The sequence below is a fragment of the Pieris rapae genome, chromosome 2 (genome assembly GCF_905147795.1).
Source record: "Pieris rapae chromosome 2, ilPieRapa1.1, whole genome shotgun sequence".
Lineage (NCBI taxonomy): Eukaryota > Metazoa > Arthropoda > Insecta > Lepidoptera > Pieridae > Pieris > Pieris rapae.
Window position 1 is genome coordinate 9350764 of NC_059510.1, and position 27993 is coordinate 9378756.

Genomic DNA, 27993 nt, shown 5'->3' on the forward strand with positions numbered 1-27993 from the left:
TTAGAGAGTGAATATACGCGTTGTCTTTCCGAGGAGCGATGTATATTAAGAAAATGCTCAAATACATTTTTATTATAATATATATATATATATATATATATTATAATAAAAATATATTATTTATTATAATATATAGCAAAAACATTATGTACTTGTCACAGAGATCACACCAAGAGAATAAAATATTCAAATAGTAATGGTTTTATTTCTAAAGTTTAAGCATTAAAATAGATACACATAGGTATAACATGTACAATGGCAAAATGTTTGGTGTGAATTATTGTAATATTATATGATATATTACAGTGATTGTTCAATTGTTTTAAGAATGTCTGTGCATGTATTTCTGTAGAATGTGTTATTATAAAATACAACATTATCATAAAAAATGCCAACATTTGTTATTTGCACAGGCAACGAATTTAATACATCTTTGTTTTGTTCATTTTTTATGTGCTCACATTCAGCATCAATAAGATTTAAAAGTTCTAATGAACCTTTGTTAAGGCTTTGCAGAATTATAACACCACAAGACATTAATCCAGTCTTTCTGAAACAAATGTTTGATAAAATGTATAAGACACTAACATTAAAATGAGTTAATGTGTTATAATTGTGCAGCAAAAGATTTCCACCTTCTGGCATGTCACTCAGAGTTTCAATCAACAACTTAAAACATTTCTTTTCATGGAGAGAATATTTTAATTCATGGTCACATGGTAAACATAACTTCTTTGAAAAATCAAAACTTAATTCAGGTACATCCTTTGCTTTATATTTATTTCTACAAACAATATCCTTGAAATCATCATCAAAAAGTATTTGTTGATAGAGCTTGTATATTGGGTTCAATATAAATTTGGAACTGTAAATTTTTTCTAATGGTAGCCCATAAGTGAATTTTAGTTTTAGTTCAGTTTTTATTCCAACCATCCACCTCACAGCTTCATTAATGGGTAGTATAGAATTGGAAAATAGTTCTGCTTGCAAGGAACTACATAAACTCTGTACCTTTTCCTTAAGCGACATTTTTGTGAATAACTGTCGCTCAGTATATGAACCTCTACAGTATCTAGGATTATTATTGATTTTGTTTTCTTCATGAAGTATTCCTTTTAAAATTTCTTGATCCATATGTATAGGTTTCAAATCATACTTCCAAATAAATTCAGCAGCAACTAGTGCTCTAATTTTTTTAATATCTCTATGCAATGCAATATTGTTCTGCATTAGATAAGCTTGGAGATTGTTGTTTATAACATGGCATTGAAGTGAGCAAAAATAGTAAGCACACTCTTCTATTTGCTTTATAAAACTGTCTGGAATCATATCTAAGGGAAACAATGCTAAATTGCTGTAAAGTTCTGTCCCATATGTTGATTTTAGCTTTGGCAAGAATTCATCTAGTAAAATATTATCTTTGTATCTTAGACAAATAGCATAGACTTCTGAATTACCTTGCCTTGATGTGATTGGTTTATAAATGTTGACGTTTTGGAATAAATGATTCAAAAGATATAACAAACTGACAGTAGAATGTTCAAATATTGTAAATAGCTTGAATATCAATGTGCCACCTGTAATCAATAAAATAAAAGATAAAAACTTAGAAAAAATAAAATACTATTTAATTAAAAGTTTTCATTATAATAACTGTTTCATAATACCTTTACTAAGACTTTGTAAAGCTGTAACAATTTCACAATAATGGAGAGGTGAAGTAACTTCTTCCTGGGCATCAGGTTTCTGCATGCAGTCTATTGAACCATCTGCAGTGACCAGAAGGACCTAAAAAGAAAAGAAGTGAAAAAACACCATCATAAGACAGTTTTCAAAAATATTCCTTGATAAGTTTATTTTACAGTTTCTCAATTTTAGCATTACCTTTCCAAGACCTTTTGCTCTTTTGACAATTGCTTGAGAGTTCTCCCAGTTCATAATATTTCCTGTGCTATTAACTCCAAAATCCCAATTTTCAAGAGTGTGAAACATGAACCTGTCATCACTTATCATATTTGATGTAGAATTTCCTTCATAATATGGATTAAGGGTGCTTGCCAGCCATTTCCACTAAAACATTAATTTTAATAACATTACTAAGATAGTTGAATAATAATTACTTTCCAGAACACAAGCAATTTGTAATATTAAAATATATTACTTGTAGGTTGTTATTGTGTTGTTTAAGAAAATGATTCAATGATGTAATAAAGGCACCAGGAGCTTCACACAAATGCAGAGAGACCATTTTTTTCTCCTCTGTAGCTTCTAGTGGTATTATGCTGTATGTACATGCACACTCATAGAACTTTGTCCAAGCTTGCGTCAAGAACTCCGGGTTTACCAAACATCTTACTTTCCAACTAACTTCGCCGGCCGGGTTGCGTCGACGTGTGTGACTACTCCACTCCTCGATACTAAAATCGTTCAACTGACTTTTATGAAAGTTTAAACGAGACTTTAAAGTTTCTAGACCAGCCACTTTCCATGAAGGAGCAGAAAACCAAGATTCTTGCTTAGGTAATATCCATTCGCTATTGAAACTAAACTGATACTTTTTGTTAAACAGATCATGTAGTTCCTCATCAAAATCCTCAGAATCAGTAAATTTATGTCGATAAAACGGTTTTCCAGCCTTATTAAACATAATAGGTTCTGACAATGAAGCTTGGTAAAAATGTAGTTAGAATATATTAGAAACTCTACATTTCACTAGAAATACATAAATAATAAAGATTCATGACATTAAAGATAAAAAATAGGTTTTATAACAAGCTTTTTCAAGAAATATTTTGAAATGACAAGAATTAAAATAAATATTTATATTTTAATGTAGTATGAACGTTTAAATTAGGCCATAGAGTATGTAACTACAAGAGTAATATAAGTTTAGGGAAATGCTAAAACAGTATAATACAGAATATGCTATACCTGTCCCAGACTATGGGACATCGAGGGAAGATACCTTAAATATCGTCACCTGTGTCGTTTTGAAAAAAAATAATTGAATTTTTTATTGGACACGATTACTTTTCCTTTTTAAACACTTTAACTTTATAATATGTTATTATAAAACTCTATTTCAAACTAATTCTGCTTCAAATTAATGATCAAGAACCATGAGCGCATTGTCGAGATTTTCAAGGCAAATTGATTGAAATCGGTGAAAAGGTGAAATCGCTAGGCACATTTCTCTTATAACATTCTATCGATTCCGAGCGATATCATATCACTCCGATACTTACTCGTTAGTCAAAACGGGAGTTCCATGGTAAGGGTCTATACATTTGAAAACAAAATTTTATGCAAGTCATAATTTTTCGCCTATTTTAATTTTTTAGATAATTTGAGAATTGGCAGTAAATGTAAATTTAAAGGCATTCATTTTTTACTTACGTTTATAAGTGTACATTCAGTTACTTAATTGAACAAATTAGAGATTGTATTGATTTGTCACCTAATCTACGCTTAATCATTTTCAATGATTTGAACAAGAAGGCTGTGGAAATTATTATATATTACTAACGGAATATGGCGATAAGGACACTTTTCTGCAAAATAAATAAAGTATAACCCTACATAGATATGTTAATGTATACGTATACATATATATATATTTATACATTATATACATTTTTTTTAAATTTTATGGCAATAGTTATAACTTTATGCCAGTTTCAAGTAAAAGCTAGGGAAACTAAACGCGAGAAGTAATAAAGAAATACATCAAAAAACCAAAGGGATAAGCTAGTTAAAAGGATAATATTTACTTATTTAAATATATATTATAATAATTATTTAAATCTTAATATTTTATTGATTATGAAAGAAGAAAATGCATTATAATACAATAAAGGATAAAGCAAAAGGCAGGAGATTTTATTCGGAAACGGAACATGTAGTAATTGTAAGGAATTCAGAAAGGAGTTGCGGTCATACCATATACATTTGTAACTATGATTTCAACAAAAATAAGGTATGTAAGTCAGATACCATAAGTTCTGAGGATATGTCACTGTCGAGCTATCATCTGTCCATACTCACTTTGTCTCACTCACTGTAAATTTTGAAATATTTTTCAAACCGTGTTTAATATCAAACGTCATGCAAAGCAGGCAATAGCCAATAGTAGCGACCAGTTACTGCTTCCTCAACCTCAGTAATCAATTCTGATTTCAGTGGTTTTATAAGTTTAACTTTATGAGTATTGTAACAAAAATATATTATAAATATTCAAGTCTATTCGTTCTTATTAATATGTGTGATCTTTAAGTTACGTAGAAAAAAGCGTGTTAACAAACGTTAGCTATGGACCTAAACGAAGGTACTTTACTGTTAAATAATGCAACATAACCTTTGAATTTTAAGCGGCTAAACCAAACAACTTGTTGTTATCATCAAAACCGTATTGTAATCTTAAACCTATTCGAAAATCGCAATATTCTAGTCTTAATAGACTCGTGTAGCCATTTAAATCATTGGCTTTTGCAAGAGTTTTGAATCCAACCTACAATTTTTAACAACTAAACAATTATACAAAGTATAAAAGTAAAAGTATCAGTTATATTAATAGTATAATAAATTCTATTATTTTCTCATATTTTACATACTTATTGTAATTTAATTTTCAAACTAATTTGTAGGTACAACAACAGAAGATTTGTGGACTCCATTTAAGGAATTGGTTGCTGTGGTTGAATGCTACCTTACAAATGAAAGTGGTAGTGGTCCTTATGCCGTACATACATTTGAATCAGTTCTTAGGCGGCATAAACAGACATTTTTATCATTATTGAAAAATCCTGTGAGTTAAGGATTTTTTGCTAATCTTTAAGATTTTTTTTATATGTATTTAAACAGAATATACAAAAACTGTAACAGAGTATTGTTATTGTTATTTATAATCTTTAATAATTATTTTTTTTAAGGCTAAGAATCCTGCAAGCAGGGATGAAATAAAAAGAGGGATTACAGAAGGTATTAATTTGCCTAGTGTTGGAAGAACCTTATTATCTAAAGACCTTGTTGATGAAGCTATTATAATATCAGGTATATTTACTACTTACTACATTTGACAAAGCATCTAGTGTAGGACAGGATAGGAGTTGATAACTACTTATACCCAGAACCCATCGGGCCCAATTGCACAACCAGAATCCTCTTGAACCCTTTACCGGACAATACATATGCAATGTTTGTAATTGTTATCAAATTCTCTTATAATCTATTTCACAAAGTATAGTTTAATTTGAATTCAGAATGAATTAAAATTGGAGCATGATGTTAAGCCTTTAGTCTTCCTCAATAAACAGACTACCATAAATTTGAACCCATTGTGTCTGGTAATACTCAGTCAAAGAACATATAGAGTTATATAGATGATTTGAATTGTTGGATCATATTTCTTGCAGATATGTACAATGCTAATGAATATGCCTGCTTAGAGCTTTTACATTCTGCTCAGCGTCAAAGTCCTCGTCAACCTGGCTTAGCTAGAGGTCTGTTAGCTGTGATGCTGTATTATGATGGACGACGAGCCCTTGTGCAGGCACTAAAAGAGCTAGTTATGGCCCGAGATGGAGTATCATGGTAGGTAACATTGAGTATATTTAACCTTCCTTTAAATTAAACAATAATTTGTAATGAGTTTATTAAAGATAAATCTCAAAAATTCACCTAGCATTAAGAATTTGAAATACATTTTTCAGGTCAATAAATGCCAGAGAAGAAATAATACAATATGTGTCAAGATATGTGGAGCAGTTAATATCAGACGGTCTTCTCGCAAATGTACTAGATGCATTACGTCGAAATTCTTTAGACAATGAATTAGACTTATTAAGGCGTAATCGAGCTCTACCACCAAGCAGATATCACATGAAGTTGCTGGGGTGTATGCAAACAACTAGGTGAACTCAGTTATTGACACAGTTTCATCTGTTTTCATTCAGTTTCCTTCAAAATGTATAGCATACATATAATTAATACAATATTATTATTAAAGATGCCTGAAAAAAATTGCTTGCTAGTGCTGCTAGTCACTTTAATTTTGTTTCAGTAGTTATCTTTAAAATTGTTAGTATATGTGGAATTCAATTTTAGGAGATAAACTCTATATTTTCAGAAAATTGCTAGCAGGAGTTATCTTTGCTGCGTCAGCGCAACGTGGCCTCGAACGAGATGTTCTCTTGATGTTACTATCACAAGTAAGTTCATATTATTTGTGTATGTTCTTTAATTGCATAGAGGTGTATTGTGACGATAAGATATTCGCTGTGGTACTGGTCCAAGGTTGTATAAAAAGGTTCTTTATGTCACACTAGACATTTTGTGTTGTTTCTATTTTCTTCATACATCGTATTTTTTAATTAATAATTTTCACGTAAAGTCGTGTTACAGTCTTTTCTATTTTACTTAACTTCATTCTTAAAATATCTTTTTTTTTCCAAGAGCGCATCATGCAATCAGTCTTCTGACTATGAGCAGATAAGTTCTAGGAGGATTTGTGGGTAGATATATTCCTTATTAGAAATATCTACCTGTACCATAATAATATTAGCTCAGTCAATGTTACTGGTCTCCAGGGTTCTTCTTCTTTTGAGACGGTTTATAGATTTGGATAGGGTGAGTTATACAATTAGGTGGTTAGGATAATTTTCCAGCCTAGTCTTGTACTTCGAAGGGTACAATTTTATTTCCGCTTTAACTGTAGGTATGCCCAGGTGTTCATGTACTTCGGCGTTTTTTTATGAACCAAGGTGAGTTGCTTATTTGTATAAGGATGTTCTTAAATTTCAAAAAAAAATTATAACCCAATGTTTTAAAATTGTTTAAAAATTACAGAGAGACAAAACATGTTCATAACAAAATTTACAAAGAATGAATGTTGTTGTAAAAATTTAAATGAATTACTTTTTATTTATTTTTATTATGTTATCGGCTTAATAATAAAATATTTCTTTTAAGGAAATGTCGTCGCCATCACGAAGTGCGACTGGTGCTTTGGATGAAACATCATTGGCGCTGCAAATGGCTCTATTATATGCATTGGATCTGTCAGTTTTACATAGGTATTTATTTCAAATTACAATTTACCGTATGCTTGCTGTTGTCAAAAGTGTTTTAAATATGTTAAAGTCACACATTGATAATTCTGGACTCGTAATCGTCAATATTAAATATTGCCGCCCAATATTTTCTCGAGATTGTCTATGTTTTGGTATTTGGTGTTAAATTCCATAACTAATCAAATGCTGTCACTCAGTCAGAGGCCCTAGTACAAACCTAACGAAACCGTCAAGTATTCTATTTATACTAAACTTAATATTTGTGGGTTTTCCTATGTATGTAACAAATGAACTCAAAAATGGCAAGATTGATTGCCACGAGTAACAGGAGCGGTATTTATTACTAAAACATTTAAAAGGTGCAAAACCGTTATGAGCTGCTATTCGGAAATATTATATTAGGTATAGGTTTATAACTGTATTTAACATTCGCTCGAATGGTGAAGGAAAACATCGTGAGGAAACATGGCACAGGATCACCTACTTGCCCATTACATTCACAAAAATGATAATAAAACAGATAAAGAAATATGAGAACCAGACCTCGGAAGGTTCTAGTATTTTTTTAAACATACCTTCTACTTAGAAGAGCGCTGCTATATAAGTTTTCCATAATACCTAATGTTTAAAAGGAATAATTAATATACTCAAGATAAACTCGGTTGAGACTATGGTTAAATACAAAACTTTGCAGGCGCGAGGATGGCGAAGAATTGTCAAAGAAACTACCATTGATTCAAGATCCGGACTTAATATCAGTATTATTGGATGAGTTGACTCCTGCGCCGCATCAGGAGGGACAAAAGGGGTCAGGTTTGCGTGCCCTGTGCCAGTTGGCGTTAGGGCTAGCACTTAGTGCGTTAAAGCGAGCCCCGGTGTCATTGTTGAGGAAGGGAAATGAATCAAGATGTGAGGCCCTGGATCAGGATGAAATGCTTGTCGACGCTGCTATTGATGGAGAGGTATTGTAAAATATGTTTTCGATGAATTGGCAAAGGGATGACAAAAAGTTCATAGTTTTTTGTACATTTCTAGCATTGTATGAAGTATTTGAATTTTACATTTTTAACTCGTGTTTTTGATTTTTATATATTATTGTCTATATGTTATTTGTGGATGATCTGCTATATCCTTTTTTGTAAATAAAACATTTGCATTTAAAAACCATTATGTAGTTGTTCAATTATTCTAATGGTTGTAGGTAATTAGAAAAATAATAGAACACAATCTTTACATGTGTGGAATTCCCTTTAAACTTGTAGCGGAGAATTGTTTAGTTTCTACCACAACGATATAAGCTTAGCAGGCAACTAGATTTTTTCTCAACTATGTTCATGTTTGATTATGTACAAGATTGATTCCTGTAAAAAAATTCATTTATATAAAATTATTTGTGTTTCAGGTATTTGAATATCTAGATGAAATGATACTGTCATCAGATCTTGTGGCAAATGAAGAGTACTACCAGCGCAGAATTCACTCACTGATAACAGACTTCATTGTTCTTATGCACTCAAAACTTATGGAAATGAGAGTCAAGTAAGTTTTATTATACAATTCCTGAAGGAAGATATATGAAGTTAGGTCTGCGAGACCTTGATTTGTCACCACTAGTTTCAGTCCAGGTTCTTAATTATATAGTGTTGATTAAAAACAATATTATTAGACTTTTACTTGACATAATACATCATAATTAAGAAGTAATAAAATAATTTCCACATAATATGTTCTTGTCATGTCACACACACCCTTTAACACTCACTAACACACGCATACACAATCCCTTACAAACTTCCTTTTTGTTATGTATATGACTTGCTATGGAATGGAAGCCTGGTTATCCATATTACTGGTTCTTACCTAGTTTGGAAACCAGTCTCCCAATACTGTCACTATATTATGAATTATTATTGTTAATGTTTAAGGGAGAAAATAAATAAATAATAATTATTATTATTATTTTAACAGGGCCGATGAAGCCGCTCGCGCCGCGCAAATGTACGCAGCGGAAGGATTAGCCCCGCCCCCGGGATCGTCTTACCAGCGTACACGTCTCGACGCACTGTTGCGTTGCGTGGAACGTTTGTACGCACGAGACCCCCACAACTTACGTAATGATTATTGGCTCGCTTGTGACGCGACGGCACCTTCGCATAGGTATGCTTCTACACATTGTACTTATATGTATTGTTTTTTATAACATAAGTACCTGGATGGCCGAACTTTGCTCGGTATTTTTTTTTTTAATTGTGTTTTTTGGAAATTATATATAAGTACGAATTACATACTAATAAAATGATGAAATATGAACAATATAGATTATATATGCTGGAATAGCTTTAGTGTTGTTGTGTCGTTAAAGCAATTAAAAAAATAGTATTATTTTTCGCCGATAGATGTCAGGAAGATACATTTTTCAGTTTAAATTGGGACTACTAAAACACCACCTTTTTGTTATTTTCTATCATTTATTCCTAGCTAGATCGATTTATCGCCCCCGAAACCCCCCGTATACTAAATTTCATGAAAATCGTTGGAGCCGATCCCGAGATTCCAATTATATATACAAGAATTGCTCGTTTAAAGATATAAGATTAATAACAAAAGAAATTTATTTTTATCAATTCGAATCATATTTCTTTATCTATAGATACAGAAATATATTTTTGTGAAGATTTTATTTTCGTCCCATATAAACTGTCTCTGTTATGTAAAGGGCCGGTGGCCGTGCAGCCACCCTATACAAATTCGTACGTCTATCCGGAGAAGTGATGGTTGCGGCGTTGTTGCCGGCTTATCTTCGGGCTTTGGCCGCTATCACAGTCGAGAAGCACACTTGGGCGTTATTGGCTCGCAGAGATGCGCTGTCGGCCCATCATTTGTTGACTGCGCTGGCTTTGTATCACAGGTAATTAACACGCCTAAAAATAAATTTGCAGACTAACTATTTGTAAAGATTTACATATTTTATTATTTTTTTCAATTTGCTATGACGGTCTCCTAAAATTATAAAAGCCAATAAATTGTATCTTGTGTAATTAAAAAATACATCTTTAAATATGCACTATGATAGTTTATTGAAACTTTATTTTTGATATCCACCACATATGTATAAAGCATAGACAGCTCTGCATCAGATCAGATCAGATCAGATCTGCATACTGAATCAGCGGCGCTATAACTTCTTTAGGTTCGGGCCTCAGATTTCTGAATTAGTTTTATGATCATTTTTCAATGTAATGGGAAAGTAGGTGATCAACCTCTTGTGCCTGACACAAGCTGTCTACTTTTTGGGTGAAGACATGTCGGTTTCCTTACAATGTTTGAACATTAATGCACCATCACCGTTCGAGCGAATGTTAAATCCGGACATCGAAAAAAAATCCATTGGTGCACATTCGTGGATTGAACCTGCGACCTCAGATCTGAGAGTCACACGCTGAAGCCTGCTAGTGGCATGCTAATCTTTTCAATTCAATTTCCATTTTTAAGAAGAAAATCTTAATTGCTTTGCTTGCTTTATAATTGCAGAAACCTGCGGCAAGATCCAACACCGTTCGCAGAACATGCGCACGCGTCGTCATTAGGTGCTTCGGCGATTATTACTCCAGGTGCAAGGAGTGGGCGGTTGCTGGTTAGGCAAGAAGAGGTAAGAATTATATTATCTGACCTGTACTTGATGCTTCACATGACATATCCAAAATAGGAGTTAGTCATTAAATAAATGCGCCTCAGATGCAGATCCAAAATCCTGAATATTTATCCCCTTAATATATATGAATGTAAAATAAAACTAGAAGAATGGCTAAAATCTCAAAAATATAATGAAATAGAAAACTTGTTTCTTTTGGCTTTTTTTATTAAATATATATTGTTGAAAAGTTTATTTAAATAGAGAGTCTTTATAATAAATATTAGTTTCCATATTAATAACGATATTAAATTCATCTCATTGCTAAAGTTTCTCATCCATAAGACTTAAAATAAAAATATTTGTCGAAGTTCACACTTACTCCAGTCTAACTAATTGCAACAATTTAAATTTAATTCTACCTCCATTTAATCAATAAACAATAATAATCAAACGTCTTATGGCAAACAGTTTAACCAATTTCTTAATAACACTGGAAGAAACTAGCGTTTAAGATACAGGCTAGGCCTAGTTTAATAGCTAGTGCTCATAGATGTATATTATGTATAAGGTTAACCACAGTGAATATTGTATATATAATGTAATGTTTGTTTTGAGTCAAATAAAGTAATTTTTTATTTCATTATTTATTAAATGTGTATATTTCATCACACAGTATACAGTTCAGTTCTGAAATTATCGTGATTCGTGGGCACTTTTTATTTTTCATGATTTCCTTTTCACTGTTTACATAATATGTTTCAATTGCTTTGGTTTGTTCCATTAATTTTGTCTAATGTCTTATGTTATGTATCTTGCGTTCACCTAATTAAATTTCAGTGATTGCCTGGAAGAGATCGCTCTAAAGCGATAAGGCGAGTTACATTCCTTTTTATTTAGTACTGTGTTTTTATATAATAGCAACGAACAAAATAAATAAATCTTTGGTGAATTTACTAAAACTTTTTCGCTAAAACTTATTTTTATAATCAGATATGGAAATTGTTATACACTTTTAGGTGGAAGCAATGATTGGTGCTTTGAAACTAATAGCCGCTGTAGCAAAAGTGGATGAAGCCGCCTGCATCGCCATATGCGAGAATATGCAATGGAATGCCGTCAATTGCATGTTTGGTAAGAACTTTATCAATTATTGTGTCAAAATTAGGCTTTAGTCTTATCATGCGTAATTTTTATTTACTCTGAAATGTATGAATAAATGCTACTACAGACTATATTATGTTGATGGAAAAGACATGCAAATGTAGATATCAAATAGTAGTTTAAAGTATAAGGAGTATTGGCCTTGGCTTTAGAGACATAAATCCCTAGGAGTACGTAGATTCGATCCTCGGCTGTGCACCAATGGACTTTCTATGTGCGCATTAAACACCATTGTACGGTGGTGAAAGAAAATATTGTAAGGAAACCAGCATGCCTTAGACCCAAAAAGTTGACGATATGTGTTAGAGAATTCATCATCTAATTGCCTATTCAAACTTATTACGAAAGAGAGAAAACTGATGTCCAGACCTAAAATTTGTAGCTCTTGGTGTAAGTAGTATTAGAATAACAAATATTTTTTGTAAAATCATATATGTTATCAGAAAAGGGGCCAAGAATTGCGTATATGTACGCATTTACGTATAGGTATACGTTGTTCGTATACGTATGAAACGTATACATCGCCACAATTAACATTCAATAGTATGATTTTCTTATTAGGTCTGATATGTTGTCACGTACCAATACAACTGAAGTCAGCGCTTTGTACGACGTTAGCAGCGTTGGGCAGGTGGGGTTCAACAGCTCCACGCGTTTGGGCCGCACTCGAAGCCGCCCAGCTGGTTTCCGTTGCTAATGACAAGAGGGCGCTGACTGCAGACTTGCTAGAGGTAACCTCTTGGCTTTTATTTTTTTTTTTTTTATTTGCTAAAGCTTTATATAACATTACGTACTTAAATATTCTGTAATCCTTCTAGAAGCTTCGTTTTAAATTAGTTTTTATACATGTATGTATGAATGTGACTTGTCTTTCTGCAGCAGTTGCATACGTCGTTGCTGGTGTGATTACGTCATAAACTGTTTGAATGTTAATTTTGCTGGTCCTTTTTCATTTGTTTCTTTGTAAAGGATCCAGTGAAACAAAGACATGATTTGTGTTCAAGAAAGACTTCAGATGAGAGGCACGTTTGAAAAGAGCCGCGGAGAGTTTATTGCCAGTTCTTCTTTTCCGTTCTAGCTCTTGATTTGAGAACTGGCAGTAAATGTAAAATTAGAAGCATTTAAATACATTAAATTTATTTTTTTGACGTTGACAAGCGTACATTATGTTACCAATATGAATAAATGAATTTGAATTTGAACTTTAACAGACTAAGTTCCCATATATATCTTTACAACATTTTCATGAATAATTTCAGGTCGAGTGTCGTATGGAACAGTATCCACTATCACGTGCCTTCTTATCCCTTCTTGACTCGTTGTGTCTGGCTGGTCCCTTACCCCGAGCGCTTGGGGCGGGGGCAAGACGCCCAGGTTTGGATCCTTATGTAGACCACGTTGTGCATAAGCTCGCTTTGCCCGCACCGCACAGGCCCTACACAGACCCTCAGGATAAATGGCAGGTAGGTGCACGGGTTTTTAAAATATATTTTTCTTTGATTGCGAATCGGGTAACAAATGCCGATAGTTATTTTAATGTAATTGTTAACTTTATAGACGGGATTTAATTTAGTGTATTTTTTTATAAGTCTGTATTTCTCACGTAAATAAATACAATGTTGAATAATGTCTTGATTTTCTTTGATAATGATGATACTCCTTATATAATATAGGAGGCATTTGCCAAACAAGGACACAATTATATCTCAAAAAAATAAGGATAGCAATATGTATGTGTAAAAGTATTTATTTATAAGTTCTAAAGTAATGTGTATGCCAAAAAAAATACAAGAAAATATGACATCACAAATTTAACACACATACACATCAATTATATAGAACATTAAACATCTATAAAGGAAAAAAATAAACAAACAATATTTTTTAAAGAAACTTCAATTCGCGAGGAGTTGCTATAGATGTTATATTATATTCGTTTCAGATGATATCACTATGTTTCCGTCTCTTCGTTCGCTGGTTGGATACATATGAACCCAGCGCGGCGGACTTTCCACCTCCACATTGCGAACCAGACTCCAATCCCCCACCAGGGTTCAGACTATTAATGTTACTGCATACAAATTCTGAACTACTGCGAATGGTGCTGAACACTCTGGACGAAGCTTACGACCTGATGGATAAGCAGCCTTTAACAGAACAGGTGAGGGCGATCTTCATGTCTCTTCTTGATTGATTTATGTGAAAAATGATATCGCGTCTATATCCATTATTTACCTTAAAATTTAATAATTAAAAATATTATTAAAAGGAGTCCCTTTAGGCAAGGTTAATAGACTACTTTTTGTGAGCTCTTCGTTCTCCTGTGATGTCGATGAACCTTTCCCTAAAAAGCTTTATCCCGCTAGGACCCCACGGACCAAGGGTCTCGACACCGAATGGGACAAAATCATATTCAGAGCCTAGACCCCATTTATATGTGTAATGCACTACTAAAAACAGTGTTGGCCTTTTCAGCCTGTGATCCTCATCCCTGTGGTCGTTGGTTCGAACCCCGGCTGTGCACCAATGGACATTCTTTTTATGTATATGCAACACAGTTCAAGCAAATATTAATTGTTAATATTTGCTCGAACTGTGAAGGAAAATGTCCTGAGGAAAACGACTTGCCTAAGACAGTGCTTTCTTTAAATGTGTAAAAGTTATGTTAATAAAAGACAATACTATATCAAAAATGTATTGTGATAGGTTATTGGGTTCGGGCATAAATGTCACGGCTGAATTCTATGTATTATGGACTTAATTACAACGGCATCGGCTGTTACGACTATCGGTTTTTACGACCAAATATGAGTAGTCCCTTCGATATCGTCTTAACAGATTTTGACTGATTTTATATTAATACTCGTAAAACCAGAGACAACATTATTAAAGAATTTTTTTAACAGATATATGTACAAGAAACGCTAGTCAGTACTTTGCACATACTGGAACGTGCGCTGTCGTTGGAACGAGCTTTGACCGCTGCCGCTACGGAAGCGAACCGTGCTGTTATGCTTGTTGGACTGTCAAAACTCATTTTGGGTAAGGCTTTATAAAAATTTTGCTAATAGACGTATTGTAAAATTCAGTCATATATGTTTTTAAGTGAGAAAAGTATGCTATCTACGCTATAAGGACGTATACGCTATAAGGACGTATACGTTATAGGGAGGTATTTTCGTCATAATATTACGTATGCGTATATGTATTATGTATTTTTGCAGTTCTCCACTACCTTATGTAATTTAGAATTTTTTTTTTTTACTTACAGTGGTTGCCTGGAAGAGATCGCTCGAAAGCGATAAGGCCGCCAGTTGCACTTAATTTCATTAAATTATGTTCATGCTAATTTATAATAAAGTTAATAAATCAATATGTTTACGGCACGGCGGTATCACTTACTATCAGATGAGAATCTGCCCGTTTGCCCCATCTGCGTTTTGATTGAAAAAAATACACATATAATTAAGTCTTATCAGCAACAAAAGTGAAATATTTAATTATTTTCAAGCCCCATCCGGCCCAGAGAAGACCGATCGCCTGGTCACATGTTGCCTTGTACTCCAACACGGGTGCCTGGTGCCGGCAGCTGCAAATCGCGCTGTAGCGCTTCTGTGTCGCGCCTTACATTCCCCGCACTGTGCAAAACATTTGTTCGAGTGCGTTGCGCTTGCGCATCAAAGGGCGCCGGAAGTTCGGTAAGTGTTTATGAAAATGTTTTGATGTGTAATTCAATGTCGTAAGAGGAAATTTGTATTTTAGTTTTGGTTTTTGGAACATGCAACCCGGATTTAATTGAAATATTTTTAAAGTGATTAATTATTACTAAAATTTATGAAACAACCAAAAATATCACTGGGTAAACTTTTCCTAATTAAAGGGCCGTTTAGGGCGTTGGAGATTGAGACAGTAGGCACTTCTTTCTTAGTAATCTACCTTTTTTTTTATGAAGACCAATATCGTGAGGAAACCGACATGTCTTAGACCCAAAAAGTCGACGACGTGTGTCAGGCGTTGGAGGCTGATCACCTCATTACTTGCCTATTAGATTAAAAAAAATGATCATGATACAGATTCAGAAATCTGAGGCCAGGACCTAAAGAGTTAGCACCACTGATTTAATTTAGTTATTTTTTTTTAAAGTTAGAGGAGGCCTTCTCACGGACAAGGACCTGAATTTAGTTAAAATTGTATTTATATCTTTTTTATTAAATGTATGTAAATAGGTTGTGGAAGAATAAAGGCTTTTAATTATTATTATTATTTATTTATGACTAAGATGATATATGAACGAATTCTATTTTGACTGGGGGTCTAGTCAAGACAGCTTAACTGTAGTTGAACTACTAGCTGTCATTTTCATACAAATTTAGTTTTCGACTTTCTACATACACTACTGTTAAGCTGTCTTGACTAGACCCCCAGTCAAAATAGAATTCGTTCATATATCATCTGACCCCCTGGTATGTTTTTAATAATTGTAAAAAATCAGGCACGGTTTTGTGGAATGCCTGGAGGCGGAAGAATGGTGCGGCGGTGACGATGCGGCGGCAGACATCCGTGCTGCTAAGGAAGGCATTATCGTTCTGTTGTTGCAGCTGCTGCCTGCGGCTCCACACAACTTTGCACACTTCTTACTCGGATACCAGCTTAATGATGATGTAATATTCGATCTCGTTCTTTATTTAATACTAGCTGAACTGGCAAACGTCGTTTTGCCATGTATATCATTTATGGTTATTGTGCCTCACTCGACATAGATAGGTATAGTGTGTCGCGGACTTTTTTGTAGATATTTATAAGATCTACAATTACTTAGAACATTTTATGGTTCTAAGTAATTGTAGATCTTATATCTTTAATAGTTTAGGCAGGGTACGCAAAATAAGTAACTTTTTTGGTTGATTTATTACACCTTGTGTCCGAAAAACCCTAATATCTTACGGAACCTGTTTTTGTTCAAAATTAAATATAGCCTATATTACTCATGGATAATGTAGCTTTCGAATGGTGAAAGAATTTTTAAAATCGGTCCAGTAGTTTATGAACCTATTCATTACAATCAAACAAACAAAGTTTTCCTCTTTATAATATTAGTGTAGATATAATTTGTTTTTCTGTCGAGAATATGTGAGTATTGTTTTTTAAATGCCCACATTTTTAATACTTCATAAAAACCGATTTATTTTAGCTTTTGTATTAATATGAGCAAATATATTCGCAGGTATCTAGAAGTGCCCTACATGAGGCGGGTGTGGCTGGTTCTCCTAGCACTTGTTTCCATTCCATCCTCGATATATTGGACGCTTATATTAACAAAAAAGGGAGTAGTGATAGGTAAGTTCTAGTTTGATTGATTTTTATAATTTGATTTAGATTTATTTACCTTTTAATTCTTAAAATCAATTGTAGTTGATGCCTCTTATTAGGTACTATGCCAAACACGCTGACGAAATAAAGTTATTAGGTACTAAAATTTACAAGCACATTTGTTTAGATATTCTTATATAAAAACATTATATTGCAGAGTGCTGTTTCTATTCGTGAAATTTATTTGACTAGGATTACGAAAAAAAAATGTACTGAACATTCAAAGAAATATTTTTTGGTATCTAAATGATAGGCAAAGTCTCACCTTCTGTTTACAGAGAAGCAACAACTTTGATAGAAAGTTGTTACCGTCTTCTTTATCGGATAGTCGAACGACCGGCCACATCGGCACCTGCTTTGCGACTACTGCGAGCGAGGGACTACTTCCTAGCGCGACACGTTAAAGCCACTGTTAATCTCGAGGTGAGTAATTTATATTAAAAGATATTAGTATGATGGTAAGATGTGTCTTACGTATTGCTATCACGTGCTCGTGCCCGTTGAATACGTACATACGTACGTGTACGCACAACTATCCGACGTTCCTGGATCATCGGGGTGCTTTAAATATGTAAGGATTTTTACTCTACATTTACCACTCTAGTGTAATAAAAGAATAAATACCACTCAATTAATGTTTAAAGAACTTCCTCTTTCATTACAAAAAATTATTTAGTATTTTTATTTGTGAGAAACTTAATATGTATATACCAACGAGATACACGTCGCCATTAGCCGTCCCAATTTTAGTAGGCTCGTTTTGATATGTATCTTTAATGCCCTGTTGAATTGGTTAAATAATTTTGTTGTACTTAATAGACTCCTTCAAATAATTTAAACGCAGCTTCAGATAAGCAAACTCGCTCGACGATTATTGAGTGTAGTGCTATTTGATTTTCTAAAATTATAAGTTCTTTGGAGAGAGGTATTATTTTTTTGTAATTAAATACAGGTGCTATAAACTAAAACAATATTATAGGTGTTTAATTGTTATAATTTAAATTTGGTTTTTAGATAGATTTTATAAGTATCGTCTAAAAAAAATTATATCTAAATTATTAATTTATTTGGTAGTTTTTGTATGTTAGAAATTTTGTACACCATATTCCAATTAGATATATGAAATGTGGCTTGACTAAACAATTATACATACCCCTACATACTGTTGGGGCCTAAATGTGACGATTTTTTTACCTTACTTTTGTCTTTACAGTCGGCATCCGTGGCCACGATATCGGCGCGTTCGTGGGTGCTACGTGCGTGCGCGTGTGAAGCGGGCTCGGCCGGTAGTGGGCGACAGCATGCGGCGTTATCGGCGTTGCTCAATGCCCTACTGCACGCACAACACAAGGAGGAGTCCAGACAATTACCGTTGCCGTTACGACAGGTTTGATTCATTCGTTGATATTTCTATTGAGTTAAAAAAAATACAATATAAAAACATGCGGTATTTTACAATATCAAGGAAGCTCTACCTTAAACTCTGAAATATAATCACTAGCGGATCCGGTAGAGTGGTTATGTACAGATATCTAATAATGTAAATCATTCTTGAACACACACAAAATTTCAACAAAATCTGTCCAGCCATTTAGGAGTTTAATTACGAACATATGCACAGAAGATTTATATATCAGCCTTTTAATACCAGCTGTTTATTTCAGCCGTATATATAAATAACCTCGGTCCTTATAAAGCACAGTGTTGCCTATTTATACAAAAAATATAACATACTACAAATCCATATTAAATTCTAAAGTATAAGTTCTAAGATTCATTGATCATTATAACATATAAATAATATAAAGGAATAACGAAGCCATTATTGATAAAAAACGATACGAGAGTTTTTAAATAATTTTAGATTTTTTTTATTTACATTAAATATATCTACATATTATTATTCTTCTAATGAAATATTTATTATCTAAAACATTTTTCAAGGATTGGGAGTCATGTGTGATTCGTACATCATTAGAAACGCTCCCGGTGATTGTGTCAGCGGCGCAGGAACCCCGTTGGGAATTGTTCCACACTGCACAACTCAGACAAGCTATTGCGGAATGTGATTTGCCCACTGGTGAGTGTTAATTATTATAATATATACTAATACTCATTTTAATTTTCTTTTATTTACTTTTATTATTACTATGTAGTTTAAGAAAATTGTATATTTGATTGTTATGATTACTGATAAATATTTTTTAAATACCCTGATAATATAAAGAGGAAAGATTTCATTGTTTGTTTGCTTTGAATATATGCTGTAGCGAATTGATCGAAGTGAACAAAAAATTCCGCAATACCATATCTACGTATAATCTACGTATATATGCGTGTTGTTCCTACGAGAATCTAAGTGCGTGCTCCTATTTCACCATGTCTGCTGTATTTGCTTTGTTTTTCTAATTTTTTTTATCATTATTACCTATCTGTGTATTACTTAAGATGTCATGTGGAACACGGTGTAATGGTTGCAGCTCGTTACAAACATTATATGTATTAAAAAAAACTTAGCGATTAAAAAGAGTGGCCGAGAGTTTGCCAGTTCTTATCTTCCGTTCCTCTTGATTTGAGCACTTGAAGTAAATGTAAAATGTATTTATTTTTGACTTTTATAACTGTACATAGTGATACATCAATATAATTGATTATTTTGATATGATTTGAATAATAAGTCTATTTACCGAGGCAATATTGGGGCTATAGAATATCGGACTACGATGGCATTAATGCGGGTAAAACTGCTGAGCACAGCTAATAATAGAAACGAAAAGCCACATTTAGGTTTTTGAAGTATGCAAATATGATTTTCAGAATTGCAATAACCGGTATATGGCAATTATTTGATGCCTAGCACCTTATCCAAACGAATAGCGGAGAATTATTATTGTCATGAAACTTTATATATTATGAAAATTAATGAAAAATCAAAAAAATACTTATGTTGAATTACAGTATAGTCCATTATATATTTTTGTTCAGTGCAATTTTCTTACCAAAGAAAAATAAAATCAACGCATTCTCATACGTACAGTTTTTGTATGGCTTCTAAAGTATGATAATTTTAAATATAATAAATCTTTATTAGGTTTGGGCGGTAAACGCATCAGCGTTACGCGGGTACACGCACTATTATCACGTGAGCTTGCATCGCTACGGGCATCGACACCGCAAAGAAATATGGTTGCTGCTGAAATTCAGAAGGTATTACAATTGTTTTTAAAAGACAAGTTATCTTAAAAATATAAACCAGAGTCGTTCAGATGTTTTTTATTGTGGAATGTTTCGTTTGTCCTCAAACACGTTGTGTCGAGAAATGTATAATACTCGTATAATAATAAAGAAAAAAGATAAAAGTACTGAAAAATACAGTATAACAGAAAAATAAAATAAATGTCTTTTAATCGAGAACTTTGAGAGAGCACAACGTCTATGGCGACAGAACGTTGAGGTGTTTGCTACCGAGGCTTAAATGGACTAGACCAGAGTTCCCCAATCATTTTTGTGTCGTAGACCCCTTGCCATGTCTTTCCGTGTTAGGTAGACAATATATCAGGTATATCAGGTAAGTAAGGGTTACCTGATATTCATTTCCTGTAAACTTTTAACAGTAGTGAAGTTTAGTGTTAAAAACTTAAAGTAAAAACACATGTTAATTTATACATTTATTAATTTAATTTTTGTTTTTGTGTTTACAAGTTCAAAATGTATTGCGACCACAAAGCGAATACCATCATCCTACAACTTACACAATTTTATAAACATTTATAATATTTTTTTTACTTCATAGGTACTTTTATAACTAATGTATATGTTTTGATATTATAAGATAGTATGATGCAAGTAAATAGGTACTATCAGTGTATGTGTTAAGATCCACTATCGTGAACCCCCATTTTCATTTCATGGAGCCTCAAATTTTTTTTCGCTGACTTAGACCCCTTGGAGGTTGTCACAGACCCCTAGGGGTATATAGACCACTTTGGGAATCACTGGACTAGATGGTTATTAGATAACGTTAATAAATAAATAGTAAATTGATGACCTAATTTTATATGCATTTGTCTCGTTACTAAGAAGACTTATGGCCATTTATACAAACCACAGCGGTTTAATTTAACATTTTATAATTTAATTATTTTATTCTGTAAAATAAAAATGATTCCTGAAAATTGTTGTCATTTCAAGTAGTAATACTTTTTGATATCATAGAGGTGTGCTTTCGGCTTTTCGACGAGGATTAAAAAATATATGTACGTACATATGTACATATGTATATATGCCTATAAAATTACATCGGTATTAATCAAGTAAATTATGATTTCATTTTAGGTGTTAGACTACGTGACTGCAATCAACAAACAGCGCAATCTAGCGGCTACAGTCACACATTACTACGACTCGTGGCGACAACTCATCGAAATTATCTTCTGTGTGGCTCCACACGACTTGCTGTCACTCGATGCCAGAAAGACTCTACTCCTAAACATCCTGCAAGATCTCATCAACATTATTCCACCAGTAGAGGTATTGCCTCAAATCGGGAACTTGGCTTCGGGGACTGTACTCCTGCTTCTGGTCAACTTAAGGCACTGCTACATCCTCCAAAAGCGAGAGTCGAATTTGAAATCGTCAGAATTCGAGACGACATTTTACGGGCCCTCCAACCAGATAATGCAAACGAAATCCCTGACGCTGAAGTTCATTCTGCATAAAATTCTCAGCTGGATTCTGGTCTCCGGTGGCTCGACGCAGAAGATGAGGGTCAACTTGTACGGGGCGCTGTTGAATTTCCTGAACATCGTGAATTTAAAGCCTAGCTCGGCCGAGCCGGAGGAAGAGACAAATTCGTCTTACGTTTCTCGTTTGGACAACTCGAGATCTCGATCGACTAAGGAGGAATCGAGTTTGAAGTCTATGGTCGTTGAGGTTATAAATAGTTTTGGGGAAAATTTGTGCGCGATAGTGTGCAGCGACTGTGTGGGCGGAGGCCATGACGTTTGTCGGATGGTGGCTCTGTCGTGTCTGGATACATTGATAGAGATCAACCCCGGCACGGATTGGATGTCCACGTTGACGGATCAAGGATATTTGCGGAGTCTCATTGATAGCTTGTTGCAGGACGATGAGGGATTGCGAGAGGTGAGTTGTTTTTAATGCATGTGGTATTTTTTTTTTATTTTTTACATATTTTATAATTGTTTGATTGTTTTCACATGTGTGATGTTTGGAGTGAAACTCTGAAAGAAATATTTATAGTCAGTTACTTTATTCTGTACAAGTACGTCGATCCACTGCATAGTAGTAAAGATGTTAAATTGATTCTTAATTTAAATTTACTACAAGTTTGCAAGTCAGCGCAAAGCAGCTTTTAATCAGGTTTAAAGTAGTTTTTAAGTAGTAGTTTAAAAGTAACACAAATTGTTTGTAATATTTTAACTGTTTAAAACTCAAAATAACATTATTCATATAGGTAACCTAGTACACTTATAAACGTCAACAGGAAAAATGATTCTGATTCTAAATTTACTACTAGTTCGAAAGTCAGGGCGTTATTAGGCGTATTACAAATAAGAATTGCTTGAAACTTCTCTTTTAAAGAAAACACTTTTTTACCGAATTGCAGCTATGTATTATTGTAAACTTATAATTATTTAACATAATTTTAAATTTATACGACGTTTCGCGTGCTTTACAGCGTGCGTGGCCACAAACTCACCGCCATCACAACTGCTTTCTGTGTAAATGTGTTAATAAAAGACATATTTTTTTTTACTTCCAGGCACTTGAACCGAAACCAAAATCGCTAAGAGTCTTATACGTATACGAATCTAAAATGACATTGCTGATCAAAATATCGGGAAGTCGGCTCGGAGCCGAAACTGTGTTGTCTCAAGGCGCGTTGTCCTGTCTCGCGAATTTGAAGGCATTGGATTGCCATCCCGATATTCACACTGGATACGGCTCGAAGGACACGGATTTTGTGCCTTCTGTGGCTAATCGGTGAGTTAAACAACATTTTTCTTGATTTTTATGAAAGTGTGGATAGTTTATCTTTTAAAGAACACTAAATTTTTTTTTATTGTTTCTCAAATTTTTACATCAATAAATGAGTATCAGTAAGTAGTCAAGAGATACTTGTGTTGGGGTTGACTCGCTACTTCCCTTATCTATACAAATTCTAAAAAGAATAGCTATAAACTTAGCAGAGCATCTAACAGAACGATCTAACTAACGAACATCTAGAGCGGACTATCTGCTTCTATCGGTTTCTGTCCAGCGCTTTCCTTATGACATAGATTACTCAAAGTATAGATTAGTCCATATTATAGATAATTGGACGGGCTTACATTTTTCAATCTAGTTTTATTATATTTCATTAATTTGATCTAGCATCTTAGTCTAGTATTGTAATAAAGCTGAGAGGTTTGTTTCTTTAAATACGCAGGAGTTTCTCCTACTAGAACTCTAGTTGGGCATGTAATATAAAGTGAAACCCTTATTATAGATTCCGTCAAATGTTGGTCCCAGCTTTGACGTTGTGTGACGCACTTCTGACAACTCTCGGCTCGCAGAATCATAGCTGTGTTCTACATATCACTCACTTTCTGCTCAGCCATTTGGAGTGCGTCGATATGGTGTTAAGGTATAGTTGATTTTAGTTTTAAGCCTATCTTCGGATTTTTAATTCCGTAGAATTCTGACAGCTGTCATTATTTGACATGTCAGAGATGACAATCATTTTTGGCCAGGCAGATTTTTCAATTTTAATACAAGTCTGAACATCTGAGTATAGATTGTATTTGTTAGTTAATGTTTGTTTTTTGTTAAGTACGGTGCTTCACATGCGAGTGATAATTAGGTCCCTATTCACCACAATGAGTAAAGATAACATTTTTCTTAAAAGGTTTACTAAACTTGGAATTGGTAGGTGCCAGCTAAAGAATAAAATAAATTTAATTCGATATGTTCTTCGTGATATTTAAAAAAATTGTAATTTTTGTATTAGATGACTTGAAAAGGTAAATATTTAGATTTATCGTTTTGTTGAAAAAAACATGAAAAATACCTAGAATTTTATTTTTAATGCTCTCATATAGGTCAAATATGTCCCTTTTTTAGAAAGATTAATTTTAATTTCTTTTCAAATAGATTTTTGATTACTTTAGAATTATGGACTGATACGGAATATATTTCTACTGAGACGGCCTTATCTATAAACGCGCTATAAACGAAAGTTACTGTTGAATGTTTAACTCTTATTTAGTATAGTGTGATAAATTTTAATAAACGTGTCTAAATATACTTCAGCTAATTTTAAAAAAAAAAAACTTAAAATTTCATACGGTCGGGTAATGCTTTGAAAATTTTATCAATATTATCGTCACACACAAAATGTAGTCGCGAATCTCTAAACTAAGGAACAAATTTTTGTAGAATTTCCACCAATGAATATTTTCTAAAGAGTTTGTTTATTATTCTCATGTCAATTACTGTAAGTATAACTATTATTGTTAAAAAAATCATAAAATTTTGTATTTAATTTATTTCTAGGGCTACACACCCAAATTCGCCACAAGGTCTTCTATTAGAAGCGTCCGCGCTCACATCCGTTATCGCACGTACGTCAGACAGGGAAGTGTTCAGTGCTATCCAATCCGACACTGCCTTGCAGAGATCTGGTGCGGCCTTGCAGCGGGTACATGGATTGATGCTGACACTATTGGCCCGGTTCCACGTGCCACCGGCCGATATTGACTCGAGTGATGATTGTACTCTGTATTATAAAGTAAGTAGCTTAATCCTAATTTTGCTTATAATAATACAACACATGTGAACGTTTTTAACTTTTAATTATCTGTTTTATAATTTAAATTTAAATTTAATTATTAATTTGTAATAAATATTTGATTTTTGTTCGACAAAATAAAACGTCCTTGTGTGTGTGTGTGTGTGTGTGTGTGTGTCTCTCTTTAAAACTTAAAAGATTACGTTAGCGTTAGCGTATTACAGCTCCAAGCGGATATATACGTTAAGCCTTTAAAAATTTATACAAAAGATTGGTTATTTGACCATTCCCATATATTACGCTTTGCGATAGCCATTCTCTCATCTCAAATCAAATTTCGTGATAGCTTTGTCGAGTAGAGCAGTGTTGGTACAAGTACAAGAACATAGATTTTGGATAAAATTTTAATGTATTGTAAATTTCCAAAGATATCAAGTTATCCAAATAATTCTTACTATTTACTGGATAATTTAGCAATCTAGCAATAAGATAATACTGTAACATCTATTAAAAAGTATATTAATTTCAGATTGTGTGCAACCTCCTTCTGTTCGCCCGCAACACAATAGAAAGTGAAGCATTTTCTACCAACGAAGGCGCAAGACGCGCCGGTTCCGCCGCATTAGATTTGCTTCAGCATTTGTTAAGACGACTCAATTCCCATAGTAAACTACTGTCTACCGTACAGCATCAGTTGCACAGCGTGCCATCCATGACGCTAGTTGGTAAGTATTATATGTAGCGTATACGTAAACGTATATAATGTAATAGGCCATAGAAATTGATATAAAGGAAGCAATCTTTGTCAGTCTAGTATAATTCATTTTTGATCATGTTTAAATAGATTCTATAACAACTACAATTTATTATTTTACCTTTTTTTAGTTATTCTATAATTTTTTATTCTCGTTTTAAGTTTTCTCACAGGTGGTGAGAGGTACTCTCAAATATTATTTTAACCAAACTGACTTGTTAATTAAATTTAATAAAAATACAATACAATAAATATTTGAAAATAATCTTCCATTTATTCTAGATATGAAGAAACTGTTAGGCGATGAATCAACGCCATCGTCACCTTTGGAAGCGCGCGCGGCCGTCATTTCACAATTACGTGCACGTGCGGATATACGTACACGTGAAGTTCAGTACTGTTCGCACGCAATGCATTCTGCGTTATACTTGTTATGGGCGCATACGAGAATCTATTTGAGGGCTGCCTTTGCCGCGCCTACTAATAAATATGCAGGTAAAATGTGTACCATATTAGTGGTGGACAGATTATAAGGTTTTGGGTTCAAAACATTATCTAATAATTAATGTAAAAATTTTATACTCCGTGTATAGTATTGGTACTGGTTTCAAAGCGTCATTTTCATGATATGTATAATAATCTATGTATTAGGTAGGTAATGATTGTTCACAAATTTAATACTTTTGTTTCATATTATTTTTATATATCTGTTTCTACAATATTTTTTATAGTCAAGTAAATGATCAGCCTCCAGTGCCTGACACTTTTTGTTTAAAGTAATGTATCATCTCGATCTTTAAAATTCCATGTTGGGTATGATGAAAAGTGACGGTTAACTCTTAAGTGAAAGGTTTTCGGTCAAAAAGTGCAATTTAAACTCAAATTTTATTAAAATGGATATAAGATTATATATCTGATTTTAGTACTTATACACTAATTTACATACTATTACATATTACATACTAATTACATTATCTTTTATTCTATTACACTATCTTATCTGAAAATAAAGAAACGACATTAAAAGTCTATTAAAATTATCAGTCCCAATGATTTTTACCTCTGTCAAACTTCAAACTAACTGCTTTTTCTAACCGCCAATGCTGTAAACGCCATCTAGTATATAAAAAAGAAACATGCAAGTTTCTTTACATGTATATAACTTTCCCCGATTTTAACATTTTTAAGCGAGGGATATCGCCAAAATAAATACACGCGTTTATACGCACGGCCTTTAATGAGGATTACAAATGTTTAATTAACAGCAATATCAAGAACGAAATCTGGGAGCGCGTTGGTCGGAGAGGAATCTGTCGAACTGCGGAAAGCACTTGTTACAGTATTCAATGATCGCTTCATTGATGATCTAATTGATACAACGAAGGTAGGTTATTCTTGTTTGACATATAAATATGATTTTTAATACTGTAACTGCCTCGTGTCCGAATAATCTTACCTAAAATATATCTCTTAGTATTTACGGCATCAGTACAGTAACCAGGCCATTCATAAGTACCATCGTTGTTTAGAAAGAGATACTCGCTTCGTAGAGCGCCATCGAAACGAAGTTGCAAGTGACAAGGGTGACAGAGACAGCGCTATATACGGATATAACGCCGTCTCTGTCACTCTTGCCGCACTTGCCGAAGCTAGCCGAGTATGTCGTTCTAAAGCACGATGCGACTTATAAATGGCCGGGCACTGTAACTGATTTTCTGCATAAATATTCCCTTCCACAAGTCTTTATTATAAAAAATATTATTTCATGATTATTTTGAGTGCTTGTTTATTGTAACCTTGTTGCATTATCTGTGTATGCACAAATATGTATCTTGTATGTTGTTTTTAGGAAATTATTATATTATCTTAATCAAAAGACTGAAAATCGCTGACCAAGAGCGCTGAAACGTTCTCGAAAGTTTTGTAAATAATGTCATAAATTCTCGTTTATATATGTTATGGAAGTATGATTTAAGTGTTAACAAAACTCAGTGTTAAATTTACTATAAATTATGATTTAAATCAATGATATTAAATATTTTGCAGAATCAATCTCGACTCCAACGCGGGTTCCTGGAAGTGCTAGTTAAAGATATCAAGACGATGATTCAGTTTGCACCTGTTTAGCTTTGTTATTAATTTATCTATAAATAAATATTTTTTCAATTTCTTGGTGTTTTTATTTCAAAACATTATTCATGTTAAAAATAACCAC

The 27993-nt window shown here is 33.4% G+C and overlaps 2 protein-coding genes across 2 annotated transcripts; one reads left to right on the plus strand and one right to left on the minus strand.

Annotated features, from left to right (window-relative positions):
• Nucleotides 1-183: 183 nt before the first annotated feature.
• Nucleotides 184-2809, minus strand: LOC110991846 (cap-specific mRNA (nucleoside-2'-O-)-methyltransferase 2). Its single transcript, XM_022257378.2, has 4 exons — nt 2162-2809; nt 1885-2070; nt 1668-1788; nt 184-1577 (listed from the first exon to the last, which is right to left on the minus strand). Exons 1-4 carry the CDS (start codon nt 2645-2647, stop codon nt 301-303), a joined length of 2070 nt encoding a protein of 689 aa, XP_022113070.2. The 5' UTR covers nt 2648-2809; the 3' UTR covers nt 184-300.
• Nucleotides 2810-4106: 1297 nt separating this feature from the next.
• On the plus strand, nt 4107-27947 carry LOC110991806 (nuclear pore complex protein Nup205). The gene is made up of 32 exons (XM_022257317.2): nt 4107-4324; nt 4644-4804; nt 4929-5049; nt 5412-5589; nt 5709-5909; nt 6125-6206; nt 6967-7070; nt 7762-8029; nt 8470-8606; nt 9036-9224; nt 9784-9975; nt 10599-10716; nt 11718-11832; nt 12424-12593; nt 13122-13325; nt 13805-14023; nt 14769-14904; nt 15374-15560; nt 16355-16523; nt 17087-17199; nt 17511-17655; nt 18446-18619; nt 19177-19312; nt 20324-20439; nt 21568-22377; nt 23018-23238; nt 23744-23881; nt 24790-25024; nt 25554-25749; nt 26061-26273; nt 27044-27162; nt 27825-27947. Exons 1-32 carry the CDS (start codon nt 4309-4311, stop codon nt 27903-27905), a joined length of 5664 nt encoding a protein of 1887 aa, XP_022113009.2. The 5' UTR covers nt 4107-4308; the 3' UTR covers nt 27906-27947.
• The last annotated feature ends 46 nt before the right edge of the window (nt 27948-27993 follow it).

Coding starts and splice junctions, on each gene's coding strand:
- LOC110991846 (XM_022257378.2), bottom strand. CDS start 2,647: ATGTTTAATAAGGCTGGAAAACCGTTTTATCGACATAAATTTACTGAT. Junction 2,071..2,161: donor AACACAATAACAACCTACAA/GTAATATATTTT, acceptor TTAATGTTTTAG/TGGAAATGGCTGGCAAGCAC. Junction 1,578..1,667: donor TTTACAAAGTCTTAGTAAAG/GTATTATGAAAC, acceptor TATTGATTACAG/GTGGCACATTGATATTCAAG.
- LOC110991806 (XM_022257317.2), top strand. Junction 8,030..8,469: donor ACGCTGCTATTGATGGAGAG/GTATTGTAAAAT, acceptor TTTGTGTTTCAG/GTATTTGAATATCTAGATGA. Junction 23,882..24,789: donor TGCGTCGATATGGTGTTAAG/GTATAGTTGATT, acceptor ATTTATTTCTAG/GGCTACACACCCAAATTCGC.